Source organism: Lathamus discolor, chromosome 5, assembly GCF_037157495.1.
Source record: "Lathamus discolor isolate bLatDis1 chromosome 5, bLatDis1.hap1, whole genome shotgun sequence".
NCBI lineage: Eukaryota > Metazoa > Chordata > Aves > Psittaciformes > Psittacidae > Lathamus > Lathamus discolor.
Genome location: NC_088888.1, coordinates 51,927,751 through 51,954,907, shown reverse-complemented (window position 1 = coordinate 51,954,907; position 27,157 = coordinate 51,927,751). Strand labels below are relative to the sequence as shown.

The window sequence follows — 27,157 nt, the reverse complement described above, 5'->3', positions numbered from 1 at the left end:
TTTATTAAATTAATGCCTCTTCAGCATCTGGGATAATACAGCCATACAGTCCCTCTTTTTAACCAGACAGTCTGGTTACCAAGCCAGAAATCCCCAGGGAAAGGTCTTAAGCCCACCACAGTCACACTCCCACTGGCTGGGGCTGCTCATCACCCTTGCATCGGTCCACACTTACACCCAGTCTGGATGTCACTATGAAGGAGGCATGAATGGGCTGGCACGGTGTAATACAATGGGCCTCATGGATGTGAAATGTGAACAGAGAATGACACCCTCCTCTACAGGGCCAAGTGAAAGAACTACATAAAATCCAGTGCTCCCTTCTCAGTCTTCCTGCATTCTGGTTTTATGACACACAGGCAAAATTCCAAACCGTTGTTGATTCAGATAAAATGAATATTTAAGGAGAGAAATATGCTCATTAAGTGGAAATTTCATAATGAATAAAAAACAAAACCAAAAGGGATCAAATAGCATTAATAGTATATCTATAGACAGTCTACAGGTGACAGACAGCTGAACCATTGTGTGGGGCATCTGATTTAAGCAGAATGGAATTTTCAATTGCTATTCCAGAAAAGAGCTCCTTATCCCACTAAAATAATTATATATTTAGCTTCTCGCTAGAAACTCTTAACATATTTCCTCACACATAAAAGCTTTGAATGGCAAAATTGTTAAAAGAAGGTATTACCTTTAGTCTTTCTGTGCTCATCATTCCTAACTCATTGATTTTCCAGTGTATACTTAATATCTTCTCCTCTATCATGGTTTGCTTGAAAACAGTATTTACTGTGTATACTTTTACCTATGAATATTAGGAAAGATTTGTAAAGCAACACAGTGCAAGAGTATATGCTTTAGCATAGCACAATATTAAAAGAAAGCTACAGAAACCTGTGTTTGAGAGCTTTTTCAAGTGCAGTCTGACTAGGTATCTGTCCCACCTGTTTTTTCTTCAGCAGCAGAGTTAGCTTGTGGCATTTCTCACCTTCATCCTCGCTTCGAGATTTTGACAATTTCAGACTTTAATCTTTTATTTCTTATTTAGAGTTTCTTTAATAATGTAATGTACTCACATTTGGTTTGAATCCTTTTAGCTGGAAGCATCCCAGAACTCCATCACCAGTCTTTTTATTTACCTGTGAAGCAAAATTTTCCTTTCCATTATTGCAGAAGTCATAAACAAGTTGCAGGTTAAACAAAAATGAGCTTTTAGTGTATACAGCAGGTCTTGCTGATATATTGCCAGTTATCTCTCACAGACATCCTTTCTGAACTGGCTTTGCTTTATATCATCTCGTGGCACACTGGATGGCAACAACAAACACCCATCTGTTCACATACTCTTAGAATGAGTACCCATGGAAAGGAAATCCCCTTAGATAAGAAACTGCATCAAATCAAAGAACAGCCAAGTGAATGTAAAAATACCCTAGATCTGCTTTATCTTTGTGGCAGACCAAGCCAACATAGGACTGATGCCAGTAGCCCATGCCTGTTGGCAAATGAGGTAGTATTGCATGTGGAAGGGCTCCCCTGTCCAACACAAATGCTCTTTTCTCATTTCATTCCAAATTATTTTTTCCCCTTGCTCCCTGACAAAAAGCTGTCAGAACATGCCCACTTTAAGGATAGGTTTAAAAGAAAAGCTAAGGCTCCTGCGGACTGCTTTTACAATAAGATATACCCTGGACTCTGTGATATCTTAGCTTGTGGATGCCCTAGCTTTTTATGCTCAGAACAGATCTGTACAAATAACGACTCAGAAGATTTTTCTGTCTATAATTCACCGTTACTGTTATTTGATTTCCATTTTTCAACGACTTCTATTCAGGAACATGAAATAGAAAAGCATAGCTCTTCTGTTGGCAGGAAGGAGACACATAAATGGTTACATTTCTTTATGTAAAATTCAGCGGGTTGACCCAAAACAATCCATATGCTATTTGACATACACCTTTTACTTACCTTATCTAGCACCAGTATGAAGGACAGCAGAACACGCTCTGTCCAGGTATATTCAGAGCAAGCAAATGGCCAACAACAGCAAATAAATTTCCCAGGATTTGGTGGGAGTTGATCTTGCCATAAGTGCACACTACAGCATCAGGAGGGTTTAGTAGGCCCTGTGATCCTCTGTCTTCACAGCATAAAATTTGTAATGAGATCGTCATAGCTCCTAGAAAATTAATCTATACTTGATTATCTCATCTCTACTTGAAGCATTAGCTGCCTCAGTGCCTCTCTTCTGTGTTGATTATCACACACATTGTCATGTTGGCTGGCTGCCCACAAAGGTGTCTTACCAGCTTTGTGATGCTTTCCTTCTCACTTTTCAAATGCAGAGTAGACAGTTCCTAAATCATTTCCTCATTTGCTTTCTTATGTCGTATGTCTTTGCATCAGAAGAGCTTGCCCTCATTAAGAGGTGTAACTGCACAGGCAGGTGTCACTGTCAATGAATAAAAGTGTTTAGAAAACCTGTTTATCTCAGCTCAGTCAGGTTTTTGACCTGCTCTGGACCCAGCACACTGCACAAGCATGTGCTCTGTGACATAAAATGTACATAACAAAGTCTGTATGTAACCAAGTCTACAGAGGTTAGTTGTAGTGCAGGTGTTGCAGGGGTCAGGGAAGCATTCCCTACATCCAAAACAACCTATTTTTATAGCCACACACCAGTAAAGTTCACATAGCACTGTGAAAAAATTGTAAATTACTGTAGCTGCAGCATGGCTATGAAAAGAAGGGGTTTTTCTGATGTTCAAAGTCCTTTTCTACTGCATTCATAATTTTGTGGGGGAGCAATAAATTAGGTATCTTTGGGAATCCTACCTGCACAGCACCATCTGAGTAAAAATATTGCAGCTCTCTAAAGAAAGAAAGAAAAAAGTGTACACATGAGTGTCGTGGTTTAAACACAGCCACACAGTCTCTCTCTCAACACCCCCTCTTCTTGCCCTCCCCCTGCTCCCAGAGGGACGGAGAGGAGAATCGAAAAGAATGCAACTCCCATGGGTTGAGATAAGAACAGCCCAGTAACTAAGGTATAACACAAATCACTGCTGCTACCACCAATAATAATAATGATAAGGGAAATAACAAGGGAAGAAAATACAACACTTCACCACCCACTGACCGATAACTCACCCCACTCCGCAGTCCCCTAGCCCTTCCAGGTAACTCTCAGTTACATCCTGGCCATGACATGCTGTGGTATGGAATACCTCTTTGGCTAGTCTGGGTCAGGTGTCCTGTCTCTGCTTCCTCCCGGCTTCCCCTCCTCCCTGGCAGAGCATGAGACCCACAAAGTCCTTGGTCAGACTAAACATTTAAGCAGCAACTAAAACCATTGGTGTTATCAGCGCTGTTCCCAGGCCAAAAGTCAAAACCACAGCACTGCACCAGCTACTGAGAAGGAGAAAAAATGACTGCTACTGCTGAACCCAGGACAATGAGACACAAAGATAATCTCTTAATCAACAGTGTGACCTATCTTGATGCTTGGCATGTGCTAACAATAGCTCCTGGCAGGCTCTGTTTTCCCATGCATGCCAGAGTCTGGCTGCAAGATAGATTTTTACTGCTACTGCTATCCAGATCAAATCTAGCAAAGGTGTGCCTATCTCTGGCCAAAACTTTACTCATTCTACAAATACCTTAAGATGAAAGAAACACACTGAATTGTCAGGGATTGGGGAAAAGAAAACTGCCAAACTGAAGGACTTACACAGGAATCACTATGGGGAGATTTGGGGTTCTGACAGCATTTTCACCCCTTTCACACCCACAGCGCCTGCTTCTTTCAGGAATTGAGATGGTTCACAGTGTCTTGCTTCCAGAAATGTTCTCCCTGAATGAAATCTTCCTGTAGCTTTATGGCACATGTCAGTCAGATATGCCCAAATATCTGTTCACAAGACCTGCCCATACAACAACAATTTCATATGATGCAGACGTTAAGAACAAAGACAAAATAATACAGCACACACCAAACTGAATGTGGTTAACTAAGCTGCTTTTAGTTTATTAATTTTACCCATATACATAGTTCATTTTGAAAACACCACGTGAAAGAGCCAGGACAAAGTGTAACAAAATGATACAGGAAAACATTTCAATATGCAATGTGCCAGTGTACCTACTGTGTTTTACACATACTTTACATTGAAAACCAACACCTCCCCCCCCTGTTTTCAGAGGAATACACATTTTATTTTGTACTGGCAAATTTAGTTTATTAATATGTAAAAAAATAAATCTACTATAGCAACAGTGCAAACACATCAGAACTTGCATGGCATACAGAACACGAATAAAAATATTATACAAAGGGCCCAATTTTTCCTATGGCACTGGCTGTGACATGTACAACAAACAGAGTTAGGAATAAACTGCAGTGTAAACAGGAAGATGAGCTGCATATTACTGGTTCTGTCTTGTATGGTCTTTCTATTTCAGGTGGTAAAGCTGTCATGCCTTGGATCTGCAATTAAAATAATAAAAGATGTCACAGATTTGTCTCATAAAATTAGAAATCTGTACTTTGCTCTCTAACAAGTTGGCCACTTGCATGAGAACTTATTGGTAGTTTTGTACTCAGGCTGTGACTTTTGCTGTGGAGATATTAAATTCAGTAAAAATATTAATATATTGCATGCTGAATCAGCCAGTGTGCGCATCCACTGTTCTCAGCTCAGGAACACCTGCACACACTGGTGTCCCCTCCTGCAGAGCAAGGTTAGGCTTGTGTTGTTTGATTGATATGACCTTATTTTGCTTAGTGGGATTGTTCAGTTCACTTGGGTTTTGCTTTCATCTTTCTCACAGGTAAAAAAACTGGAAGTTTACAGTGTTACAGTACTATAGAGGTGTTAGATGATATTTGAACATGTTCATTTGTATATAGAAAGCTTACACTTGCATGTGCAAGGTAGCTAATTGTTACACATGATTTCACAGAATCACAGAATGGTTGAGGTTGGAAGGAATCTCTGGAGGTCATCTGGTCCAGTGTAAAGCAAGGTGACCTATAGCAGTGTCATGTGTCGTATTTCAATATCTTGAGAATTTTTTACTATTCCCTTAGAACTCAGTGCAATTTTTACGCAGCTGGACATAACTGCCTGCTTGTCATGTTTTTTGACAGGAAATTAGAGAGATTTGGATATGCCTTTCCTAAATGTATTTGCCTATGCTTTTCCTAAATGTACTCCTTACATACTAGAGAAAAGAAGCTCTGCAAAAAGTGAACTCCTGGGACAAACATTTTTGGAAGTCTGAATGCCCACTTGCACAACATGTGCTTGCTTTGTTTTTGGTTTATTTTGATATGTTGCAACTGTCCTGCATTGCAGAAAAAACTTCTAAATATTGTCCTCATCTTAGCAAACATAACACAAAGCTAAAACTGATTGAGGGGCCATCCCTAAATAAGGGTTAAGGTATTTTCAACTCACTTCCTCTGCTTTAGGTTTTCCCTCCTGATAACAACTCACTGGATGACGCTATGAATCTGTTCTTGATTTTGATGAGGATGGCCAATTTTATGTAATGTCACTAATAAGGGAAGGGAAAGGAAAAAGTCCTAATCTTAGCTTTGATGAATATGCCTTAGTCATTTGAAATAGGAAATTATGATCAAAAGGGAGAACTAAGCACTCCCAGTTCCAGTGAGCTCATTCTTTGATTACATTTTTTAAGTTGTAAGTATTGTTCCTTCATCCTGCAAGATAAAGGGAACAACATTTTCCAGAAAGTGTGCCATCAAAAAACCCCAAAGCCTATTCCCTCTTGATAAAATTTCTGTGTGCTTTTCATCATCTTAACTTGTCCTCTGAAAATAATTTGTGAAAGAGTGGCTAAGCAGCTGTACTGGCCAGTAGTTGCAAAGGTTAAGAAGTTTAACCAAAACTGGTGAATAGTCACACAGGCTGTCAGTAACCACTTTTACTTACTGATACATGGTGAAGCACAGTAAATCACATTATTTCATTGTATTGTTGCCTCCTTTTTAACAGTTAGACTTACCGACCATTCCGCGTTATCCGTTTTTGAACATCTCACATTCACTGGTAGTTTAAGCACAAGCTCATTATAGGAGACACCCTCTGATCTGGACCATTTGAATTTGTTCATTGCATCCATAAAAGACAAGTTTTTATATTGCTTAGGACTCTTGATAATGAAAGGCCAAGTCCTAACGAAAAATAAATAAATAGATTATTTTTTTTAAACAGATAAATACCATCAAGTTGTAACTGATGAAGGAAAGAATCTACTCAGAAAAACAAATGTACTATTAATATGTATATTATGCCTCACTCATTCTCAGCCAAGTTCTCTGCTACTGATAACTGATGCAGTTTCGCATATTTTAACAGACCTACAAAAGGTTGTCAGCAGTTTAGGACTTGCTACCAGGTGCTTTTAGAAATTAAGGACTTTAAGTTAAGAAAAATAATTACATTGCTCTTCTCTGATCTACAGACTGAACACACAGGCAACACGAAACAGATCTTCTGTTGTAATTTCTCAAAAAGACCAAACCAAAACAAAAAAGCCACACCTTCTAACAGGCTTGGCAAGCAGTGTTGCAAAGAAACATTTGCCATTAGAAAGCTGCTTCCACCTGGCTCTGCCAAGCTCTGGTCATAACTCAGATAATAGGTCAAAACTCAGCCCAGCACAGGAGTTGCTCTAACACGCACCAGCTGACAGTAGTGCCAAAAGATCAAACAAATTGCTGGTGTTATGGACAGAGACCTGCTGCTCTGCTGTGAGAGATCTGACTATCTGCCCACATGTGGGAATCCTCCCCAAGAACAAGGGGGGCCAATCCCATTGCCCACCAGCCAAAGATGTTGGAAAGGGAAGGAATGAGATTTCTTGTCTTTCATTTAGTAAAGAAAGCTCAAAAATAAAATACAAAGGAAAATAAAAATAAAATAAATAAATAAAACAGCTAAAGAAAACCTTGTCCATTGTTCTACCTTTCTCCTTATTTGACTCTGCTGGGATGAATAGAAACAACATGGTAGACAGGTCAACTTTTTAAAAACAGAAAATCCAGCACAGCTAGTGGAAGGATGAAAGCAGCTAAAACTTTATCTAAACAACCTAATTAATAGTTTGGTTGGAGCATGAGTTATCTTTTCAAAGCACTTTAGACAGATCTGTATTATCATGCAGTAGGCTGTCTCCCACTTGCTTCAGGTAAAGCACTGCCTATGCCAACATTCTGCTCTACTCAACATCTAGGCACAAAGGACATAATTTTAATCAAGCACCTATTTTACACTACTGTGGCCCAATCGCTTTCATCTCAGCCTCTTACAATTTATACCACTATCTGTGCCACCAGGCTGAGAAAAAGAAAATACTTTTAAAGTAACCCACTGTGCCTTGATCCTGCTTTCAGTTTGCCTTCATGTGTAAGTCAAGAGAGACATTAGAGGAGTCAGTGAAGCAATTCCAGTGTAAGACTGACACAAGAGAGATGAGTATCAGGTCACATATCCTTAGGCTGACAGAGCTTAATGAAACAAGAATTGTGGATTAGGTCATAAATACTAGAGGCATTAATAATCTCTTCTTCTAATTACTATTCCATTTGCGGCAGACAGTCTGCATACTTACTCTATTCAAAACATCTTTATTTCCCCAGGCCAAATGTGCATTTTTTTCTTAAGTACAGTTATCATGAATGAACACTCAAGAGAGCATACATTTGTTAGAATATTTTCTTCCTAAGCTCAGAAAGACTCTTTTAGCTAGGACTAATTTAGAAACTATGTTCTCTCTGTATTAAAAGCGATTGTAAATAGCAATAATGTGGAAAGTGAAGTAGACATTGATTGCATGATGACTTTCTTCAAACTCTGTCTTGAATATAAATTTCAGAACTAATACCAGTAAGCCTGCCATGTCAAATTACTTCACAGTAATACTTTTATATGGTTTTGTTAAGATAAACTGTATAAGAAAAGGCAAGTTTAAAAATGGAAATATGACGACACACTATTAGTCTATCCATTTAATTTTAAAATCTACTCTCACCTTAGTTTAGTGCAAAAAGAACTATAATTCACCTTTCACCACTAATAATTCATCCTACTTTCTACTGTTTGATTTTTTTTTTCTCCATTTCATTCATTTGGGAACTTTCTTTTTTAGACTATTCTCACTTTTTTTTTTTACAGTCACTTCCACTGCTGATCTGCTATTGAGGTGCTTTGATTTTAAGCATTGTAAGGAACATTAAAAAAAATGAATACACTACGTATTGTTTTTTATATAGCTACACACATTTATCCTGTCTATAGAGGGCTTCCTCCCATCTCCTACCAAAATTTAGACTTTATGTTGTATTCTGCAAACCACTCTTGCTCTCAGTGAGCAATATCATTGTGCAGATCATACGACTGATATTAAAGGGCAGAAAAGCAAGATCCAACAACACGCTCAAGGCATTTTTCTCCTGCCAAGGACAGCAAGACTTCTAATAACTTACTGAAGAAACTGTAAAACCTTGTTTAACATTCAGTAACCTGTAGTTTACCCCAGCAGCCAGATGTCAGATGAATTGCATGGACCTTCATGGTGGTTATTACAAGATCCTGAGTTGCCTAAATGGTAACAGCACCCAGTCCCCTCCACAGAGGGGATATTTAATATTTGTGGAGCACTATAGTAAACAGATGTTACTACAAAATTATATTACTCCTTTTGAGCTGAGTCATGAGCCAATATTCAAATTTTTGTGGGTTATTTTATGAGAAAGAAAAATTAATGAATGAGCTCCATCTTTTTCTTTCTGACATGGATTTACATCTCAAAAATGTGTAATGTCCTGTTTTCCTGAACAGTAGGAGTCCAAGACTCAGAAGACAGTGTCTTTGCACAGAACTGAAAACCCCTGCAGCCAACAGCTCACCTAAAAAGTGCTTCTTCCTCTTGGCTTCCATGTTTTACTCTCTACTTACTTTACATATCATACTCTGATTTGTTATTCTTCCAAAGCCTCCATTCTTTCATTTCTCCCCATCATAGTGCTTATTTACCATTCATCTTTTACTATGAACAATTTAATATTTTCTCAATGCCTCCATTTCCTTTCTAACTTACAGCTTCTTCCCCTTTTGTGCATTTTTGTCAGTGTCACCAAGACAGTGGTTGCTTTTTATGTGAGCAAGAGTTCTATGATCTGGTTGCACCGACTGACTTCAGCAGAATTACTGACAACAAATCTACCCAGGGTTATTCAATACCCACGCTCCCAAACTCCTCTCTCAAAATTACCTCTCTATATGTGTGAAACACTGATATGTTTTAATAAATTGATAGTTTTGAATCATTGATAAGACATTGATAGTCTTTTTACAGATGGCTGTGGTGAAAAAAAGATGCTGTGAGAAATATTATTTCTTTGACATAAGAAACTGCTTTTTAGTAAATAAAATTAAAAAATAAAATAAAAGATGCAAAATAATTTTGCAGGAGAAATAAAGACCAAAAAGAAGTGGCATGAGTGACCCTACAACACACTGAACTAACAGAAAGAAATAAAGGTTGTCTAAAAATGAACCTGTAATCTCACAGACAGAAACAGAGGAGCTACATATATTCATAAACACTTTACTTGCCTGACTGGTCTATAGATTTCCTTAACACCAATGAACTGGAGCTGTTCCATTATATCTGGAATACTTGCACATCGGGTGAGGTTGATTCTCGGGTAATAGAGCAGATACGATAGGCACATTTCATTCCTGGTGCTCAGACCACCCTGAAAATGGATTTTTCTTTTAATCAAGATAGCACTGGAATCCCACAGATAAAAGCACTGATTAGCATTTATATGTTAATGAAATGTGTATCAGGAGGCCCAAGTCAACATGTTTATCTTGCACATTAGGTTATCAAGCAGCAAGAAGTTATTACATAATTAATTACAAAATACACTGCAAGCTCAAGCAGTATCTTCCCAGCTTAAAAGATACCAGAAAGTACAACTAGCAATAAAATAATCCTTCTATTATATTGAAGAGTACTATCTGAGAAGTTCAGTTTTAATTTCAGCTATCTTCAATGTACTTATATTACCAGGCTTTAGCAAAATGCCTTCAAAATGGAGCAGATTTAGGAAAAATCTGGTAAGATACTTAGTCTGTTCAAAGAAGAAATTAAATGTGCTTTGTCTGGTAAAATAGAGGCTGGGATGGAAATATATCTATATGGACTATCCTTCTACGTACATATGCAGACAGAGTAAGAAAGCAGTTATTTAACATATAATGTTGACTCAAGAACAAACGAGCATTAACCATAAAATAATTAATTAGGGTAAGATTTTTAGCTAGCAGAAGAAACAGACTGTTAAACAGTATTCTATTGAGAGCCACAGGGCAAACAACTAATTTGAAATCAATCTTGGCAAATACGGGCAAGATTATGAGCTGCACATTCCTAAATCCTGTGTGGGAACAGTTCCACAAATCTGACAGAACCATGGGAACAGGAAAGGAGAAGACAAAACACTTGAACCAAGGGCCTGTGTGGTCAACACACAGGAAAACAGGACAAAAACGCAAAAGCCTTTGTTCTCACTCCTTTGGTTGTCTTTATATACCTAGAGCATGCACCTACATGCAAGCTATGATTCAGGGAGAGGTATCCCTGTACTCTCTGCATGCCAGAAGCAGCTTTTCCTTTCCAAACAGAAACCTCTTAGGTCTCACCTCCTGGAGGTTTGGATCCAGCCCCTCCAGAGGAAGCAGGATCAGCCCCTGCCAAAGGCTGGGTGCCAGCAGCTACATCCCTCCCATAAATAGAGTGGGTCTGGCATCACTCTCTGCTTTTGTAGCCAGCTGGCACAGTCCAGCTCATGTCCCAACAACTGAATGTGCTTCACCTCCAAAACCAAGTGGCCACATCGCAATGGCCGGTGCCTGGCCTTTGCTACCCTAAAAACTTGCATCTGGGAGACCAGGTCCTGTCATGTGGCAAACCTGAGCTGGAGCCTATTGACCCCAAAAGGGATGCTCACCCCCTGGGCGTGGCCCTGCCTTGTCCACTGCCAGGGACACGCACCCAGGGCAGCATAGCTGCTCCTCGTGCTTCTGCTGCAAGGCTGCACAGGTATAGCACAGGCTTCTCCTGTGCTGCCTGCAGCCTGCAGCTAGAAAACATATTGCATGAGAAATATAACTGTGCCAGCCTCCTCCTCCCAGCCTGAAGGACCTGCATTCTGCCTGCATTCTGTTAGGCGCAAAAGCAACTGGTCCTGTCTTGATTGTGGTATGACTAAAAATCAGTATGTAAGAACTGGCAATTACAACTTTGGGGAAAAATGCATAACAATATCATAAAAATAATTATTGAATATGCAGAATTTGCATGTTAATACATGTCATGAAGAAAGCACTCCCTATACTAGAGAAGTCTGATTTTTAAAGATCTTCCAAGAGCTGGTTTTCTTATTTTTATAATACAGTCATATGAATGCCTTGTGCAAGAAAGATCGGACTATGATCATAGCAGTTCTGATGACTTTAAAACCTAAGAATCTATGAAATGAAAGTTAATACACAATTACTTGCGCACAGGCATTAGCAAGAAAATTCATACTTTTTAATAACATTTTATGAAAATATTTTAGTTCCCAATATTATCTGCGTGCGTATTTTGATCTATTAAAACTTTTCTTACCCATGTCATGCGAATTCTGTCCACAGTATTGTAGTGACATTCTGTGATTAAGTTATCCCCCTGAAACACAAGATTTAGTTAGTTCACAGTTCTGAAGTTTATCAAGACCAGCTTCAGGTAGCCACAGATGACAGCAGAAATAAAGATCAGAGAAGCGGATATGGCTTCTTGAAAAAGCAAAGGATTAGGTAACTGGCACATGGTAAGGACCTCACACTTTGCATTCGTATTATCCCAGATCCTCAGAAATTCCCCCATGGATTTAAACAGAGATTTATTAAAAGTCTTGTCAGTTTTGCTGTGTTTTTTTTTTTTTAATAGCAGTGGAAGTGCCCAGTTATAATCCTATTTTCAGGAAAATTATATATGTAGACAATGTATACACATGATTCTTGCTCCAAAACTCATCCAGTGCTACTTTGTATAGCTTTCCCCAGGCCAATTTATCCTGCCAACTACAACAGAAATACTTGCCAAATGAGGAAAAAGTTTTCCACATCACTATAACAACTGTTTATCTGGCAAGCCTGGGAGTAGAGGAGTGGCAGGCATAGACTTCACAACATTGACAGGTATGTATGGGAAAGGCTGAATACTCACCTTCTCAAGTACACGCAATTAACATTTTGCTGTCTTGACAAACTGATCTACGGTTTGGTAGTACCTCTATTCCCTGTACTTAATCAAATATAAGTCTCAAAATCATTATGATAATCAAGTGGAAAATAAAATACTGAAGAACACAGCCAGATGTCAAAGATCTGATTTTTCTGAGCAACTTGATATCACAAGGATGCCAGAGGTTTATTTACTTTGGTTCATTTTTTTGTCTCATCATCTTCCTTTGTTGCCCATTGTATTATTTGTCCATGAAAAAAATCATATCACCCTTCGAAGGCTAAGAATTTCTCATTTCCTGATGGCTGTCTCATTGCCAGATCAATGCTAGCGCTAACTGCTGCTGCTGGAAGAAGGCGCATCAGCCTCATGTTGGCCAAATGGAGACAGAGATTTCTGGGGCAGCATGAATTTGCGCAGCTTCACTGCTCCCAGTGGGAATATACTGGTTCCCAGCAGAGAGGTCTCTGGCTTTCATGGCTTACAGACTGGATAACATCCATTAAAAGTTTTCCTTTGTGAGATTAGATCTTTCGCTGCCAAATGCAGAAAAGAGTGCTAGTACGTGACAAAACAAATAACCTGGACTCCACAAGCTTGAAGATGGATACGCCCTTGGAAAAGCTTGCAGAAGGAGAGAACAACAAGAACTTATATGCAATTTGTTAATATTATTAGTTAATTGATTAGACTGTGGTCTGAATTACACCACAAAATGTGTGTAAAGCTATACCGTAAGTTTTGCATAAGACGAAAACAATAAAAAGCATGAAAAAGGCTTACTTCAGAGAAAAATTCCAGCTTCTACTTGAGCTGTCTTTTTTAAGTTGCTGATATTATCAAATGCTTCTTTTACTTTTTCTGCTGTCTACTCCCTTTTGTTCTTCAATTTTAAGAGGCATTTCTCTATAATCTGCATGGATTTTCCTAAAAATATTACAGGCTTTTTCTGCAAACCTGTCATCTTCTGCCAGCCATGTTCCTAAACCCTTCAAGACTTCTTTCCTGGAGGAGGTAACACTAGTTTGCCTTTGAAGTCCCTGTGGAGTACAAGCAGTTTGACTTCAAAGAGTAAATGCTGCACCTGAACATCAGGTTTTGCTGTACAAATTAAATGAGAAAGTTGGCATTTTAGCTTCTTCCTTTTAAAGGACAGATATCAAAGTTTCCCAGTGTGAGAGAAGAGATGTAAGAGAGAAAGGGTCTTGAAAAGAAGCCTGAAGTTTAGACCATGGGGCTCCTGACCGTACCTGAATTTCAGTTGTTGCAAGGGTCTTTCTGGCTCCCTTTCCCTTACTGGCTCCAATTGTAAAAAAATTCGGTTCTAATCCAATTGTTTGATATTTTGCATCTAACCAATTCCATCAAGTAATGGGCTTGTTTGCATGAACCAGGACAAGCATACCTCCAGCTGCTCTACTGGCCAGATCTGGAGCACCCAGTCTTTGCAGCCCTTAACTTTGTGTCTTTAGGCCAAAGTTTCAAGACCAGATGCTGACAGGAACTAACAAAAGATGAGTGAATAACTTTTAAATGAGTGACTCATCCAAAAATATACAGACTCTTTTCATGCAATACCTGTGGCTAGCTACTGCTTTATGATGTAGTTGTAGTTGGGATTTTTCTGAAAGTTATATTAGTCTCACAAAACCAGCAGATGGAATTGCATGATTTCTTCAACCAAATGGTTTTGTTTACAAGTGAAACTTCACATGGAACATGAGCATGGAGTTTTACTCCCAACAACAAATAAAAAGGGGAAACAAAGAGAAGACTTGGCTCATTTGTAGACATGTCTGCAAGGCTGGATACCTGCTTTGTGCAAATACTCAGGATGTGCTGCTTGGTTCCAACAGCTCTGTAAAGCCACGGAGTGGCATTTCCATTCTTCAGCTGCCTGCATGCTCAAAGATGGCACAATCATCAGGTACATGTGTGATTTTATAACCTGATTTCATAAAATCACAGAATACTAGAATCATAGACTGGTTTGGGTTAGAAGGGACCTTAAAGCACATCTAGTTCCAAGCCCCCTGCCATGGGCAGCGATACCTTCCACTAGACCAGGCTGCTCAAAGCCCCATCCAGCCTGGCCTTGAACATTTCTAGGGATGGGGCAGATACAATTTCTCTGGGCAACCTGTGCCAGTGTCACACCACCAGTTCTAGTAAAGAACCTCTTCCTAATATCTAATCTAAATCTACCCTATTTCAGTTTTAAGACCCCTTGTCCTATCCCTATGATTCTATGATAAGAATTTCTGTAGCAAAATTAATCCTTAATCTGAATCAGCGTTAGGCACACGATCTCTTAAATAATTTCAGGGAAAGAATTAAGAGCTTCGTACTGGCATGATGGTTCTTTCTTCTTTCAGATACTGAAATTCCTGGAAGTTGAAGTCAAACTCATCATCATAAGCAAGCAGCTTCTGCTCCTCGCCGTTGTGGAAGTGACGCATCCTGATAGCTCTGCCAGCAAGATGAGCATGAAGAAGTACCGCAAACACATGAATCCCAGCAGGTCTTTCAGCACCTAGAGCCTAGCCAGGGGAAATGAACACCATCAGTGTGCCCAGATGAAATGTAACGTAATGCAATATACAAACAGTAAAAATATATTAATAAACGCATTTTACATTCCTTCAGTTTACAATAAAATTCAGTCTAAAACAAAACCAAAACTCTATGTGAAATTAAGGGTTTATATATATAAAAAAGGCTAGCGTTTTGTGGGGTTTTTTTTGATGGATTTTTATAATAAAAATATCATCAATATCATGCCAAGAGAAGCCCTTCAAGAGGCTATAATTACAGCATGTTCTATTACCCTCCTTCAAGTCAACTGGTAGTAAAATACTATACATTTACATCTGAAATATTTTTCCAGATCAGAAACATTTTAAAATTAAATTTTCCAAATTGACACAAATCTGACATCAGCCTCATTCTAGCAGAGATCTACAGATTCAAACTTACCATGCGCTAACCTTTGATTCTTGTTCAGAGCCCAAACTGGAAATAATCTGTTACCACAATACCTTTCCAGTATAGCCTTAAGATCAGAAACCTCATGATAATAGATTACTCAAGTATTTGTAGGCTGAAAAATGCAATGACAGTATGAACATTTAATGCCACAAAGAAGAAATCTAAAGTATGTATCTAATTTGCCGTTCATCCTAAACCACATCATAACAAGCATCAATTCTTTATAAATGACAAAATGTATGAGAATCTCAAGTGACACATCAATGACAAATTTTAGACAATGCTTTCACTATCTGTAGAGATGTTTAAATTATTTTAATGAAACCAAGCGTTTAATGAATGTGTAATTTTGTCCTTTGGGACATACAAAAAAATCTGTTCAGGTCTTTAGTTTCTGTGGTTGGTCTAATACCTTTCAGGCTTTCACTTCACTGTTAGGAGCCTTTGGCATATGCACAGATCCCAGTTAGTCTTTCTCAACACTTTTTCTGGGCTAGCTATTCCAGGCTATTAATAGCTTTGCCATGGAAAGCAATGTATGCTTCTACATTGACACATAATCAAAACATTGCAAGCGCTGTGTCATCCAGTATTACTCATACCAGTAAAGCAGCCTGAATACTGAGCATCTCAAATACCCAGATCAAAAATATTCAACATTCTGGAGGACAACATGTAGCAGATGTTTTTGCTCACATGTCTTTAACAGGTAACTATCAATCTTCGCAAGAAGTTAAAGTGCCTGTCCAAAACTATTTCTAAGGATGAAAACCAATGGATTCAGTCAGGAGACATACCTCTTCTAGACATTCCAGCGTGCAGTGACCCTCTGACACAAATTCAGGCATGCCCGGTGGGATATTGTGGAAGAGGCTGACCCAGAGACCAGCTTCAATAACCCCGGCATCATATTTCCTTAAAACCGGAGTATAAATTAGCCTCAGACCAGAGCTATCTATCAAGCCTGAAACAAAAGAACAGAATCAGCTGTGGCTATAAATTGGTATTTTTAAAAAAGTAACAATACAAAATCCTATTTTTTCACATTTTTCTAAGCATGTCCTAAGTTTTTTACACAAAAATCAAGGACTCAACCTCGATAACCTGGAAATGAGTCAAACCGTATGCGGGAAGTAATAAATAGGGGCAGCCCACAGAAGGGTTATTAAACATGGTATCTTGATATCTGTGGTGTTGAAAGTGAACGAAAAATATCTGCTGTCCATAGCCCTCATGTCTCTTCCACTACATTATCCAACATCGACCTCAGAGAAAAGTAGTTAGAACACAGGAAAAGCAAACACCACCAAGAAATAATAAGACCTCAGAAGGTTCCATGTATGATTTTCAAATGACATATTTAAAGCATAGCTTAAAGTTGTTACGAGTTTGTTTGGTTTTGTTTGTGGGGTTTGGTGTTTGTTTTTCATTTTCCATTTGTTTTCTTCTACTTCTGAATTTATCTATTCACTCACCTTGAGCCCTAGCATTAATTATATTTTTCCTCTGTTTTGGATTGCCTGTCATGTTACAGCATACACCAAATGACAAAATACATCCCTTTTACAATCTGCCAAATTAAGAAAACATCAACTATCCATGAAAAATGGCTTCCTTAATCACGAACTTGAAGATAATAATAGCACAGTGAATAAAGTAGACAAGAGAATGGCAGAGGATTTTAGTTCTGCACTCATTCAAGGACTTCTCTTGATTTCAGAAAGTGGATGAAAGAACCAAAGCCTGCTGTGAAAAGGTTGAGTTTTAAAGAGTCTAAATTATATGAATTTATTTTGTTCACCTATATATCTAGCTGCATTTGTGTGTTTGTGTATCTATTCATAGTTTATACATGACCTGGACTACCATCACCCTGCTCTGTCTGAATTTTCCCAGGTCTTTGGCAAGACCCTGTGTTCATGTGGGACTGTCTCAGTGAGGCAAAATTGTCCCCATTGCTTAAGAAAGAACAAAACTTACCGGCGCCCAGCTTTTTATGTGCCACTTGAACTAAAAAACAGTATCACACAGCACAGTCAATTAAAACAAAATAGTGAATTTAGGGACACCACCAATCTGGAAACAGATTTTCTGTGTGTGACTTCTCAGGCTTTCAGATAACATTTCATGGGAAAGCGTGCAACATCAAAGATGCAAATGATGTGTACTATATCCCATGCAAATGTGCGTGCTGAAGGGAGAGAGTCTGTCATGAAATAAAACAATTTTGAGCTATCTCATCTGGTACAATACAAAGTGGGGAAACAGTAGTAAGACAGAACACCATACCCACACAGATGATTTTATTTTAACATATGGAGGTGTAAAGAAAGGTCAGTACACTGTACTGCACTGGATTTTACTCAGTTCCTATATAGCAATCACCAGAATATTCTCAGGTATTCAATAAACTTTTGTTTCAGAACAAAAGAAGTTCAGAACAAAAGTCAGCTTCGAGCTTCCCTAGATTTTCTGGGGCTCCCTGGTTTCTTCCTTTTGCTTCTTCTAAAAATAAATTAAATTTAGAAAGGAGATTAAAGAAACACCACTACAAATTAAAAGCTTATCTTTAAAGATAAATTGGTTTTACCCAGATAATGTTTTAGCAACCTGAGTCTATACTTTACCTGCAGAAGCTACCTGCAGTTCAGGTAGATAGCTTAAAATAAAAAAGTACTATGAAAAAAATACTAAAAGGGTTTTTCGCTGTGTTGCTGTCTCATAGTTTGTGTGTGTGCTGCTTCCTCTTGGTCTGACTGGATTTCCCAGCAAAAGGGAGAGAGGTAATATGAAGAACGTAGTGATACAAGGAGAGGTACTCACATGGTCCACAATTCTTTGTACATCTGAATCCTACCCTGACTTCAGAGTAAGATTTTGAGTGCAGTGAGAAAAACACTGGGACCAGAACTACTGAGCAGAGAAAATTAAGCCTTAGCTTTGTATTTGTTCTGTTTGCTGTGCAAATGAGAAACACTTGTGTCTATTACATTTTCCAATCTTGCATGTTATAGAATCATAGAATCACAGAATAGTTAGGGTTGGAAAGGACGTCAAGATCATCTAGTTCCAACCCCCCTGCCATGGCCAGGGACACCTCATACTAAACCATCCCACCCAAGGCTTCGTCCAACCTGGCCTTGAACACCGCCAGTGATGGAGCATTCACAGCTTCTCCGGGCAACCCATTCCAGTGCCTCACCACCCTAACAGGAAAGAACTTCCTCCTTATATCCAATCTAAACTTCCCCTGTTTAAGTTTTAACCCGTTACCCCTTGTCCTATCACTACAGTCCCTATGTTGTAAAGAGTGTGAGGGTACAAACCTTCTGTATATGATGGATTGTCATAATGTACCTCCATAAGAACAAACAGAGGGTCAGCTGCTGTGCCAATCGATAAGCCAACATGAGGAGGGTAGGTGAAGCCCTGGAAAGCATCACATACATACACATTTAAGTTATTTTTGGCATGATTAAGAGTTAATTTCTTTTTATGATACATTGACTATTTTTGCAATCATATTAATGATAAAATTTACAAGTGTAAGTTTATTTCAAACTTTCTGAACATGGCATTGTGGCATAATACATTTACTCTATAGTCAATGCGCTAAATAACAATGTCAATATAAAACTGTAGATCCCATGCTTGCTAGAGGATAAAGCCCTGGGCAAACTGGTCTGACCTTACCACTGACCCTGCTTTGAGTAGGAGGCTAGACTAGAGACTTCCTGAGGTCGCTTTCAACCTGCCTTATCCTTTGATCTTATGACTATTTATCCTGTATTTATTGCTTGAGCGGAAGAGGAAGATTCCATTTTAAATGTATAAACATTGCATCATCAATCAGTTAGTCTGACAATAAAACCCTTATGAAAAAGTGAATCTACATTTTTTAATGTTCCCAGTTTCTAAAAGGAGTACTTTCCAGGGAATACTGAGGTTGTATGTGATTAGAGCATTTTTCCTGCAAGAATCACTGCATTCCAAGTAAATTATTTGAATGATAAAGATGATCTTCATGGCTATATTTACATTAGCAAGCCATGTAGTGCAAAAGTAGCTCTGTACAGTGCAACAGCTTGTACTGGACCCACTGTCCCCAGATGATGCTCCTTAGGACAAGCTGTGGTCAGACCCTGTGCACTGAGCCTCATTTATTGCTGGAAGGTGCTAGGTTCACCTCTGCACGTTCAGTTTAACTTCATCCCAAAGGGGGCTTTGCAAGTTCTTAAGCCACTCATGATGATAAACAGAGCGTGGGAAGTGGGGATAACTGGCAGATATACTTCAAAAGCTCACTCCTGATTCAATCCAAAATCGCCAGTATCTTCTAAGTCAAGTCATTTACCAAATTCACTTTTATAGGAATTAATCTGCATACTTTTATCATTTATAGCTAATATTTTAACATGTAATTTGAGATTCTAACTTTCTGAAATGTGCAATTTGACATACCAACTTTCTAAAGCTTGGCGGACATTAATGAATTAATTGTAGAATATAGTAATAAAGATTATTACCTCCATTTCATTATCATCACCACCTATGTACGAGTGAACTGAATTAAGTGAAGTGAATACTCTGAATAAACCTGAATGTAATCCAAATCTGTCAGATTCCTCTCTAAAGATCTTTAACAACGGGATCCTCCTTGCAAAAGCCTCCATAGTGCTTGTCAAATGATAACTTATTTATATAAGTTTTTATTTCACTTAGATTAAGACAGTTAAAAGTACAAATACTGGGTCAGAGCATAGCTGATGGCGAAAACGCACAAAGCACACATCAGGGATAATGCTCACAGTGGATTAAACTTCTTTTGATGGGTCCGTATAGCAGCTCTGGCTTCCTCACACTGCAGCACATGAAGACAGCTTTGGACTACAGACAAAGGCTCCAGAAACTATCATCAGCCTTGGTCCCCCTCTATGCCCACACCATCATTTGTGTGGGCACACAGTGATCAAGGAAGTAAAGAAGGGGTGGGATTCTTTTGGCAGTAATGCTGCCTTATGTCAGCTGAAAGCATTAACTACAGCCTACATTAACATATCAAATAAGCTAAAGACAAAGCCTGGGGTCATCAGAGACTCTGTTTTCTGTAGATATGCCCCATATATGCCCCATATTTTTCTTCACTCTCCAGAGGTATCAGATACTGGTCATTGCTGGAGGCAGTGTACTGCCCGTATTAGATGGGGCAAGCTGATACAGCAACAGCCTTTCATGCTCCCAAGCCATCTTTCTTTCCCTAAGGCATCAACTCTCTATACTCTTTCCATTACTTTCAGCTTGTCATTCAGGATGATCATTGTATTTCATACTTAAAAGTCAACATAGTCAATAAGAAATTGAGGACCTACTGGTGAGGCATTTAGGGATAGTGATTGAGTATACTTTAAACCAGACAGATTCAGTAATCACTAATACATTAGAAATAAGTTTAGTATGATACACACCCTCCTAAAGCCCCACTGATGAACCGTGTTAGACAGCCATTCATCCTACCTCTCCTCCAATGGCCCAAGCAAAAATGACTGTTTCACATGTGAGAAAAGAGTCCGGCATGTTGGGATGGTAACACTCATGCCCATAGTCCAGCACACTGTCATTCAAATTGCTGCTGCACTGATAGAGCAGGATATGGTGCACCAAATTTTCGTGGCCTTTCTGGATCAATGGCTCAACCTGTCAATGTTAAAATGAACAAGAAAAAGAAAGAAAACACATCTCAAATTTAACTATTTCAATACAGGAATGCAGACAGAACTAAAAATTATATGGTGCATCTATTTTAAAGAGGGGACTTGATGCTAGATTGCAGTTAGGTTCAGACTTTACTCAACATTGCAACCTCAAACACTGAAACTTTCATTGCCCAAGTGCATCCCTCTGTTGCCATCTATCTTGTTCTCTTTTCTCACCCCAGTCTTGCTCTGTCACTTGTCTTTTTCTCCATCCAGTCTTGCTTAGCCACATTCCAGCATGAAAAGGATACAAACCAGCTGAAAGTCTGCTCAGCTCAACCAGCTTGGTATCTGAACCACTCAGAACTTTTCACCCCTGTTTCTGCCTCTTTTGTGCTACTTCAAATTAGAGCTACTCATAGATTCTGTACATCTAGGGTGAGCCCGGAGGTATACCCCACATTCCTCAACAGCTCAAGATGGACTTTCACATTTTTTTGACATTTACAAGAAACTAGAATTATTTTACAATCTGCTCAGTTGTAAAGACTTTATTAACATGAAGTCATTCCTGTGAGGTTGGGTGCTGCAGCCTGTCTACGGCAGTGATGAGCTGGGGGGCTCTCAGGGGTGCCTGCATGCCCTCAGTATAATTTGACCACCAAACTTCAGGGTAGACTGAAATTATTTTATTCCCATGTAACAGTGTTCACTCTCTACTTGAACGGATGACATTAAATCATCTCTGTCAGAGATGACATCCCTGGGGCAAACATGAATACTTCTGGGAAAAAGAAAAAATTCTTTTTCAGGAAGATAATATTCTACAAAATATCAGCATACAGAAAACAGTATTAAAATGAAAGGAGTTCTTCCCTTGCTTTTACTTTCAAAGATTACATCCTGTTCTATCATATTCAAGTTGAGTTAGATAAACATTAATGTTTTCACAAAAGTAAGGTTTTGGCAATGCGCCTCTGAAGATGGTGCCATGCAGTATTGCCTTTCAATATTAGGAAAGAGAAGATACTTTAAACAGGCAAAAAAAAAATTATATACATCCTAACTTTGCATCCATGTGTTTTGCAAACACACCAGAGGACCAGAATGGGATAAACAAGAACAGTTTATTCCTTTATTAAAATACTGTTAGCACAATATTGTTACCAGAAATACATCTCTCTGCACTTTGTTCAAACCACTAAACCAATTAAAAAAGAGCAAGGGCAGGAAGAAGCAACCAGAGCCTGTGCATATCAAGACCACCCTCATTGATACGAATCTGCAAAATACTATTGAAGTTGGGCTCTCAGGGAGTCCAGCTGCTGCTGAGTACCTGCATGTCTGTCCAAGAAGTGCACAACCCAAAACCACCCACTTCACTGGACTTAGAAGTCAGTGGAAGGATGCCAATTTACACAGATGCACCAAAGTTTTGGTCTGATGGAGACTGAAACACTTCACAAGAGAACTTCTATACTGTTCTCAGTAATCCTTATTTCACTTAGCATTACCATCATCATGAATTACCATACTATGGAAATAAAAGGTATTTTTGAAGGCTGTAAGACTCACTTTTCCCATCTGATAAGAATTTATTCCCAAATATATCAGACTGACAAAGACTGAGAAATCAAATTCAGCTTCTTCTTTCTGCTCTGTCATATAACACGTAATTATCCAAACACGGCAGAACCAATATACACTCATATCATGGCAGCTTCTATATTAAATAGCTGCATATATGTCAAGAATTCTGAAGTTCCGCATAATATATAGATTAGTCGGGGAAATGGTTATGATAATATTATCCCATATCTACCAAAAAAAGAGAGTATTTTTGTTCCAACATGTGATAGTTCTGCCTGCTGCTACAAGCTCCCAGCACCTGCTGTGCTTACACTCACTACTTCAAAACCAACTTCCCCTAAAAACAATGGGACACCACCAAAATTAGAAACTCACATCCTGTCATTCGTTTTTAGTGTCAGTTACCTAAACAATAACAGCATTTCAGAAAGTAGTTTTGTTCAGCTTACTTTAGTGAAGAAAAATAAAAACCCAACAAACCCCTAACCCCCAAAACAAACAGAACAAAGCCTTAAGCATCTTTTGATGCATCTTGTAGGACAACTTACATTCTTCAGAAGCACAATTAAATACTAAAAAGCAGCAGCAAAGTTACACCTTTTACACGCGTTATTACAACTTGGTTAAAGAGGTGCCACCTTGCCCTCTCCCTTGTTAAACAACTAAAGAAGAAAGAAACTATTAGGAGTGGGTAAAAATCTATTAACAGAAATCTTAAGAAAATCTCATTAATCACAAACTGTTCATTTCCCAGAAATGTAGGAGGATTTTTAACGGTCAGCTTCCTAAGGCTCACAGCATTATTTCTGATTGAAACAAGAGAAGAAAGAGGAGCATATGCCCTAGACACTTTGGGTTCCCTTTCTCTGATCTGATGAATAGCTAACCGTACTTACTTACTAGAATAACTTCAGCTGAAAAGAAAATTTAAAAATACAAACTCATTTTCTATTGTAGTGATTAAGTGCAACAGGGATTTAAACATGCCATCCTACATCCCAGGTGAGTGCTGCCCTATTTACTCAGCCATTTGTTATTTTAGCTTATAGAATAAGCTGGTTATTTCGGCTGCCGCTCTCTTCCTCTCTCACTTTCCATAAAGAGCTTAGTTTGCTCCAAGCTGAAAAGAAATTCCAAAACCTTTTCTTTTTTTTTCTTTCCAAATAAACAAAATTCTTGTTTTCCAGTCAGCCTCACCAACAACGATGAATAATGACTGAGCTTCTCAAATATGGGGCCAAATTCAGCATATTGCCCATGCATTGTAAGTGCACGTAAGTAGTCTCAGGTGTAAAATTAGTTTCTAGAGCAGGTATCTACAAATAAATATCTAGATTAGGGTGGCCTGGTTTCCAGAGTACTTGTAGCTTCTGTGAATGACAACACAATTTGTAGGGCTCATCTCCTACAAGGTTATCCCCATTTTAAGAGAGTTTTATCAGTCTTCATCTCTAACTATGGGCATTCATTTTTAAAACATGGACTGTTTAATGTACACATTCAAAGTTTTCAGATTTTTGACTTTTTAAACATAAAGGGTTTTGTTCTTTGATAGACTTTATTCCCCAAATCATGAAACTGAAAGGTAAACTATACTGAGGTCTGCTTTTGCACGTCTCTAGTTACAACAATAGTGGACCAACCCCCAAAAGTAACTGTGACTGTCTTGTTAATTTTCTTGGGAAATAGTGCAACTTTTAGCGTACTTATGAAAAGATAATCATTTACTGTGGTAAATTAGAGCAAAGGGGTAAAATAGAGAAAAAAACAAGATAAAAACAGGCATAGTACATAACAGCTGATAAATCCTGCATATTTCAGCAAACAACTGATTTTTATTTGCATTTGCATTTAAACACAGCCTTATTTACTCTGTTCTTGTAGTGTAAGGAGACTGTCAAATGACACTTTCATCCACCAATTACTGAGTAATTTAGATGGGCTGCAATGAGAATGGGAATCTGCCTTTCGATGTCACCAGTTATGAGGAAACCTGTGACTTTGAAACACAGTTCTTTCCCCTTTCCCTGCTAATTCCTACCCGCATCTAGATAACCAAGGGAGTCAAGAAAGAGGATGAAAGAAAACTGAAAGGGAATATGCATATAACTCCCTATTTTCTCCATTTTACCTCATTTTTGAGGTTCATCTGTGGCACTTCCATCCATCCACTGTTGCTGACATGCAAGGAAAACACAGCTGTCAGGGTTCATCTCTCTGCCATATTGTGAATAAGCCTGCAGAGATACAGCACCATGAGGGCACCTCGGTGACTTCTTCCCCTGCAGGCAAAGTGCATTTTCTGCTTGACATTTCCTCACTGCCAGAGGCTTGAAGAACAAAAGCCCTATATCCACCCTGCATCAAAATGCCAAAAGCATTTGGGCCTGCAAAAAATAAGTGCATGCAACAAGACAAAATATCTCCTGCTTTTCACGAAACCTGCAGAAAGAAGCTCCTGTTTTATTATTCATGATGATTTGCTTATTGCATCCTCTCTTGAAAGCCTGGGTGAAAGATCTTTCTAACTGAGCACACTGAAATATATGAACCTATCTGACTCCCACTAGCGAGAAGTAAAAAATAGTAGATGCACAATAGTCCCCCAGCACATCAAATCAAGGTTTCCAGAGAAGGAGGCATTTAAAATACACTGCATTCAAATGTAAAATGAAGACACTGCCTTCTGCGACCAAAAGTATGAGTTATGGTTATCATGTTTGGTTGGCATGCCCTGTACTTGTCGGACAGGTTAAGAGGTTTTATAGAGCTCCTTTCATCATACCGTTAGATATGGTGACTCTTTGTACGTCAGAATCTCAGTACTTCTGAAAATTCTGACTTTCAAAGAATAAAAAATAACAAATTTTCCATTTATTACCAAGTTAAAACAGATAAGACATACGCTTTTGACCTGTTAATTTAACAGAAACCCTATTCTAGTCAACAGGCTGACATCACATGCACAAAGAAAACGCTTACATCTGCCAGTGCCGGGTTATTCAGCTGCAATTTCCCTTCCTCTCTTCTCTATTTCCTGTTATCTTTTTGCCTACTGCACAAACTGAACATACCACATGCAGTCATTTCTTAAAAAATACCAAGCCAAAACTGTAACATAATAGAGCCTTGCATCTCAAGCTGCTGATAAGCAGGGTCAAGATATTGTGCGTATGATGTATTAAACAGGATTAAAATGCAAACAGCTCCAATGGTCCAAAAAGGTGGATTCCCTACAAGTGAAAAACATCTCCAGAAAACTGGAAGCCTTTCTTGCTTATTGCTGTTTTCTTCCCTTTTTATTTGCTTTGCTTTCTTTTATATTAACTGCTGTGGTTTGTTCCTCATGCCTGCTTGTATGAATGATGAAAGTGAGTAAACTATATCCATAGTCTCTCCACAGTGTCCCTGCTAGAACATATAGGCCACTGAACGTCACGAAACAAAAAGCTGACCTTATTTTTACGTATGAAAATGGAAACAGGCTGTTGATCTTATTGCAATGATTCATCTACACTGAAATGTCAATAAAAAAACATTATTTTTTCTGGCTCAAGAGGTAGCTTCAACTTAATCTTACATTTTAAAGACACTTTGGGAGGGCATATTGCTGTATAGATTAATAAAGCCACAGTCTTACACAGCACAGTATGTAGCTGGTGGTGACACAAGGAAAAAACATTATTCTATATTCTCAAAGCTTAGAGTGAAAATTTGACATGAGATTTTTGTCTGGTACTGCTACATCTAAGAGAGTTTCTAGTCTGTGGCTGGTTATTTTACTTATATGAGATTGCTATGTCTGATTGACTCAGACCAAAAAGTGATGGTTGTGAAACTGAGTGTTGGCTGAACTTACTTGAGAGAGTTCCTACAGCAAAAGACAAAGTTATAGGGTCTCTCCTTTCTATACTCAACCTCAGGAAGAGCTATTACCTTCATAATGATTACTCTCATCTTTGCTCTTCTCTCACAAATGTCTATCATGTGCATACATTGAAATATTTGTCTGACTTAGAAAAGCTCTTCAAAGGTATACACATTGTCTTCTTATTAGGAATTGTCAAGACTTTTTATAATTTTCCTTTTCAAAACTGTAGCTGTGGAATGAACAAATATTTATCTATCTTTTTTAAGGTTTTAGATTTTTCTTCAAAAAAGCAAATACTTAGAATACTTGGCTTATAATTTGGGTCTTTTTCAGCAAAAAACCTCCATGCATTCCAAAAAAAACCCCTCAATGATAATTTAGTGATTTTATTTTCATATTAATTTTCTGAAAGAAAAACACCAGTTGCTTGCTGCCTAACATTGCTTCTTGCACACAACCCAGAGGTGTGCTGAGCAAAAACTCAAGAGCTGGAAATATGCCCCTGAGCTGGGGTAGATGTTTAAGTCCATGACTCCTGGATATACCAAGATTTTAACCCTAACAACCTAACAGCTATCTCATGTCAGTCGAAAAACCTGCCTAGGTCAGCATCACATCTGGGCCGCTAATCTGCTGCAGACTTTCAGCCTGGAGTTCAGGCATCCCGGGGTCAGGCAAGGACCAC

The 27,157-nt window shown here is 38.6% G+C and overlaps 1 protein-coding gene across 1 annotated transcript in view; it reads right to left on the bottom strand.

Moving 5' to 3' along the window:
- Positions 1-4,004: 4,004 nt before the first annotated feature.
- The window catches only part of MOXD1 (monooxygenase DBH like 1), a 49,477-nt gene continuing 26,324 nt past the window's right edge, over positions 4,005-27,157 (bottom strand). Inside the window, exons 5-12 of the mRNA XM_065679109.1 lie at positions 20,833-21,012; positions 18,645-18,747; positions 16,116-16,282; positions 14,679-14,870; positions 11,713-11,772; positions 9,648-9,790; positions 6,034-6,202; positions 4,005-4,489 (exon numbers count right to left, since the gene is read on the bottom strand). Of these exons, the coding sequence (XP_065535181.1) occupies positions 4,328-4,489; positions 6,034-6,202; positions 9,648-9,790; positions 11,713-11,772; positions 14,679-14,870; positions 16,116-16,282; positions 18,645-18,747; positions 20,833-21,012 (1,176 nt within the window). The 3' untranslated portion in view covers positions 4,005-4,327. The remainder of the gene's footprint in view (positions 4,490-6,033; positions 6,203-9,647; positions 9,791-11,712; positions 11,773-14,678; positions 14,871-16,115; positions 16,283-18,644; positions 18,748-20,832; positions 21,013-27,157) is intronic.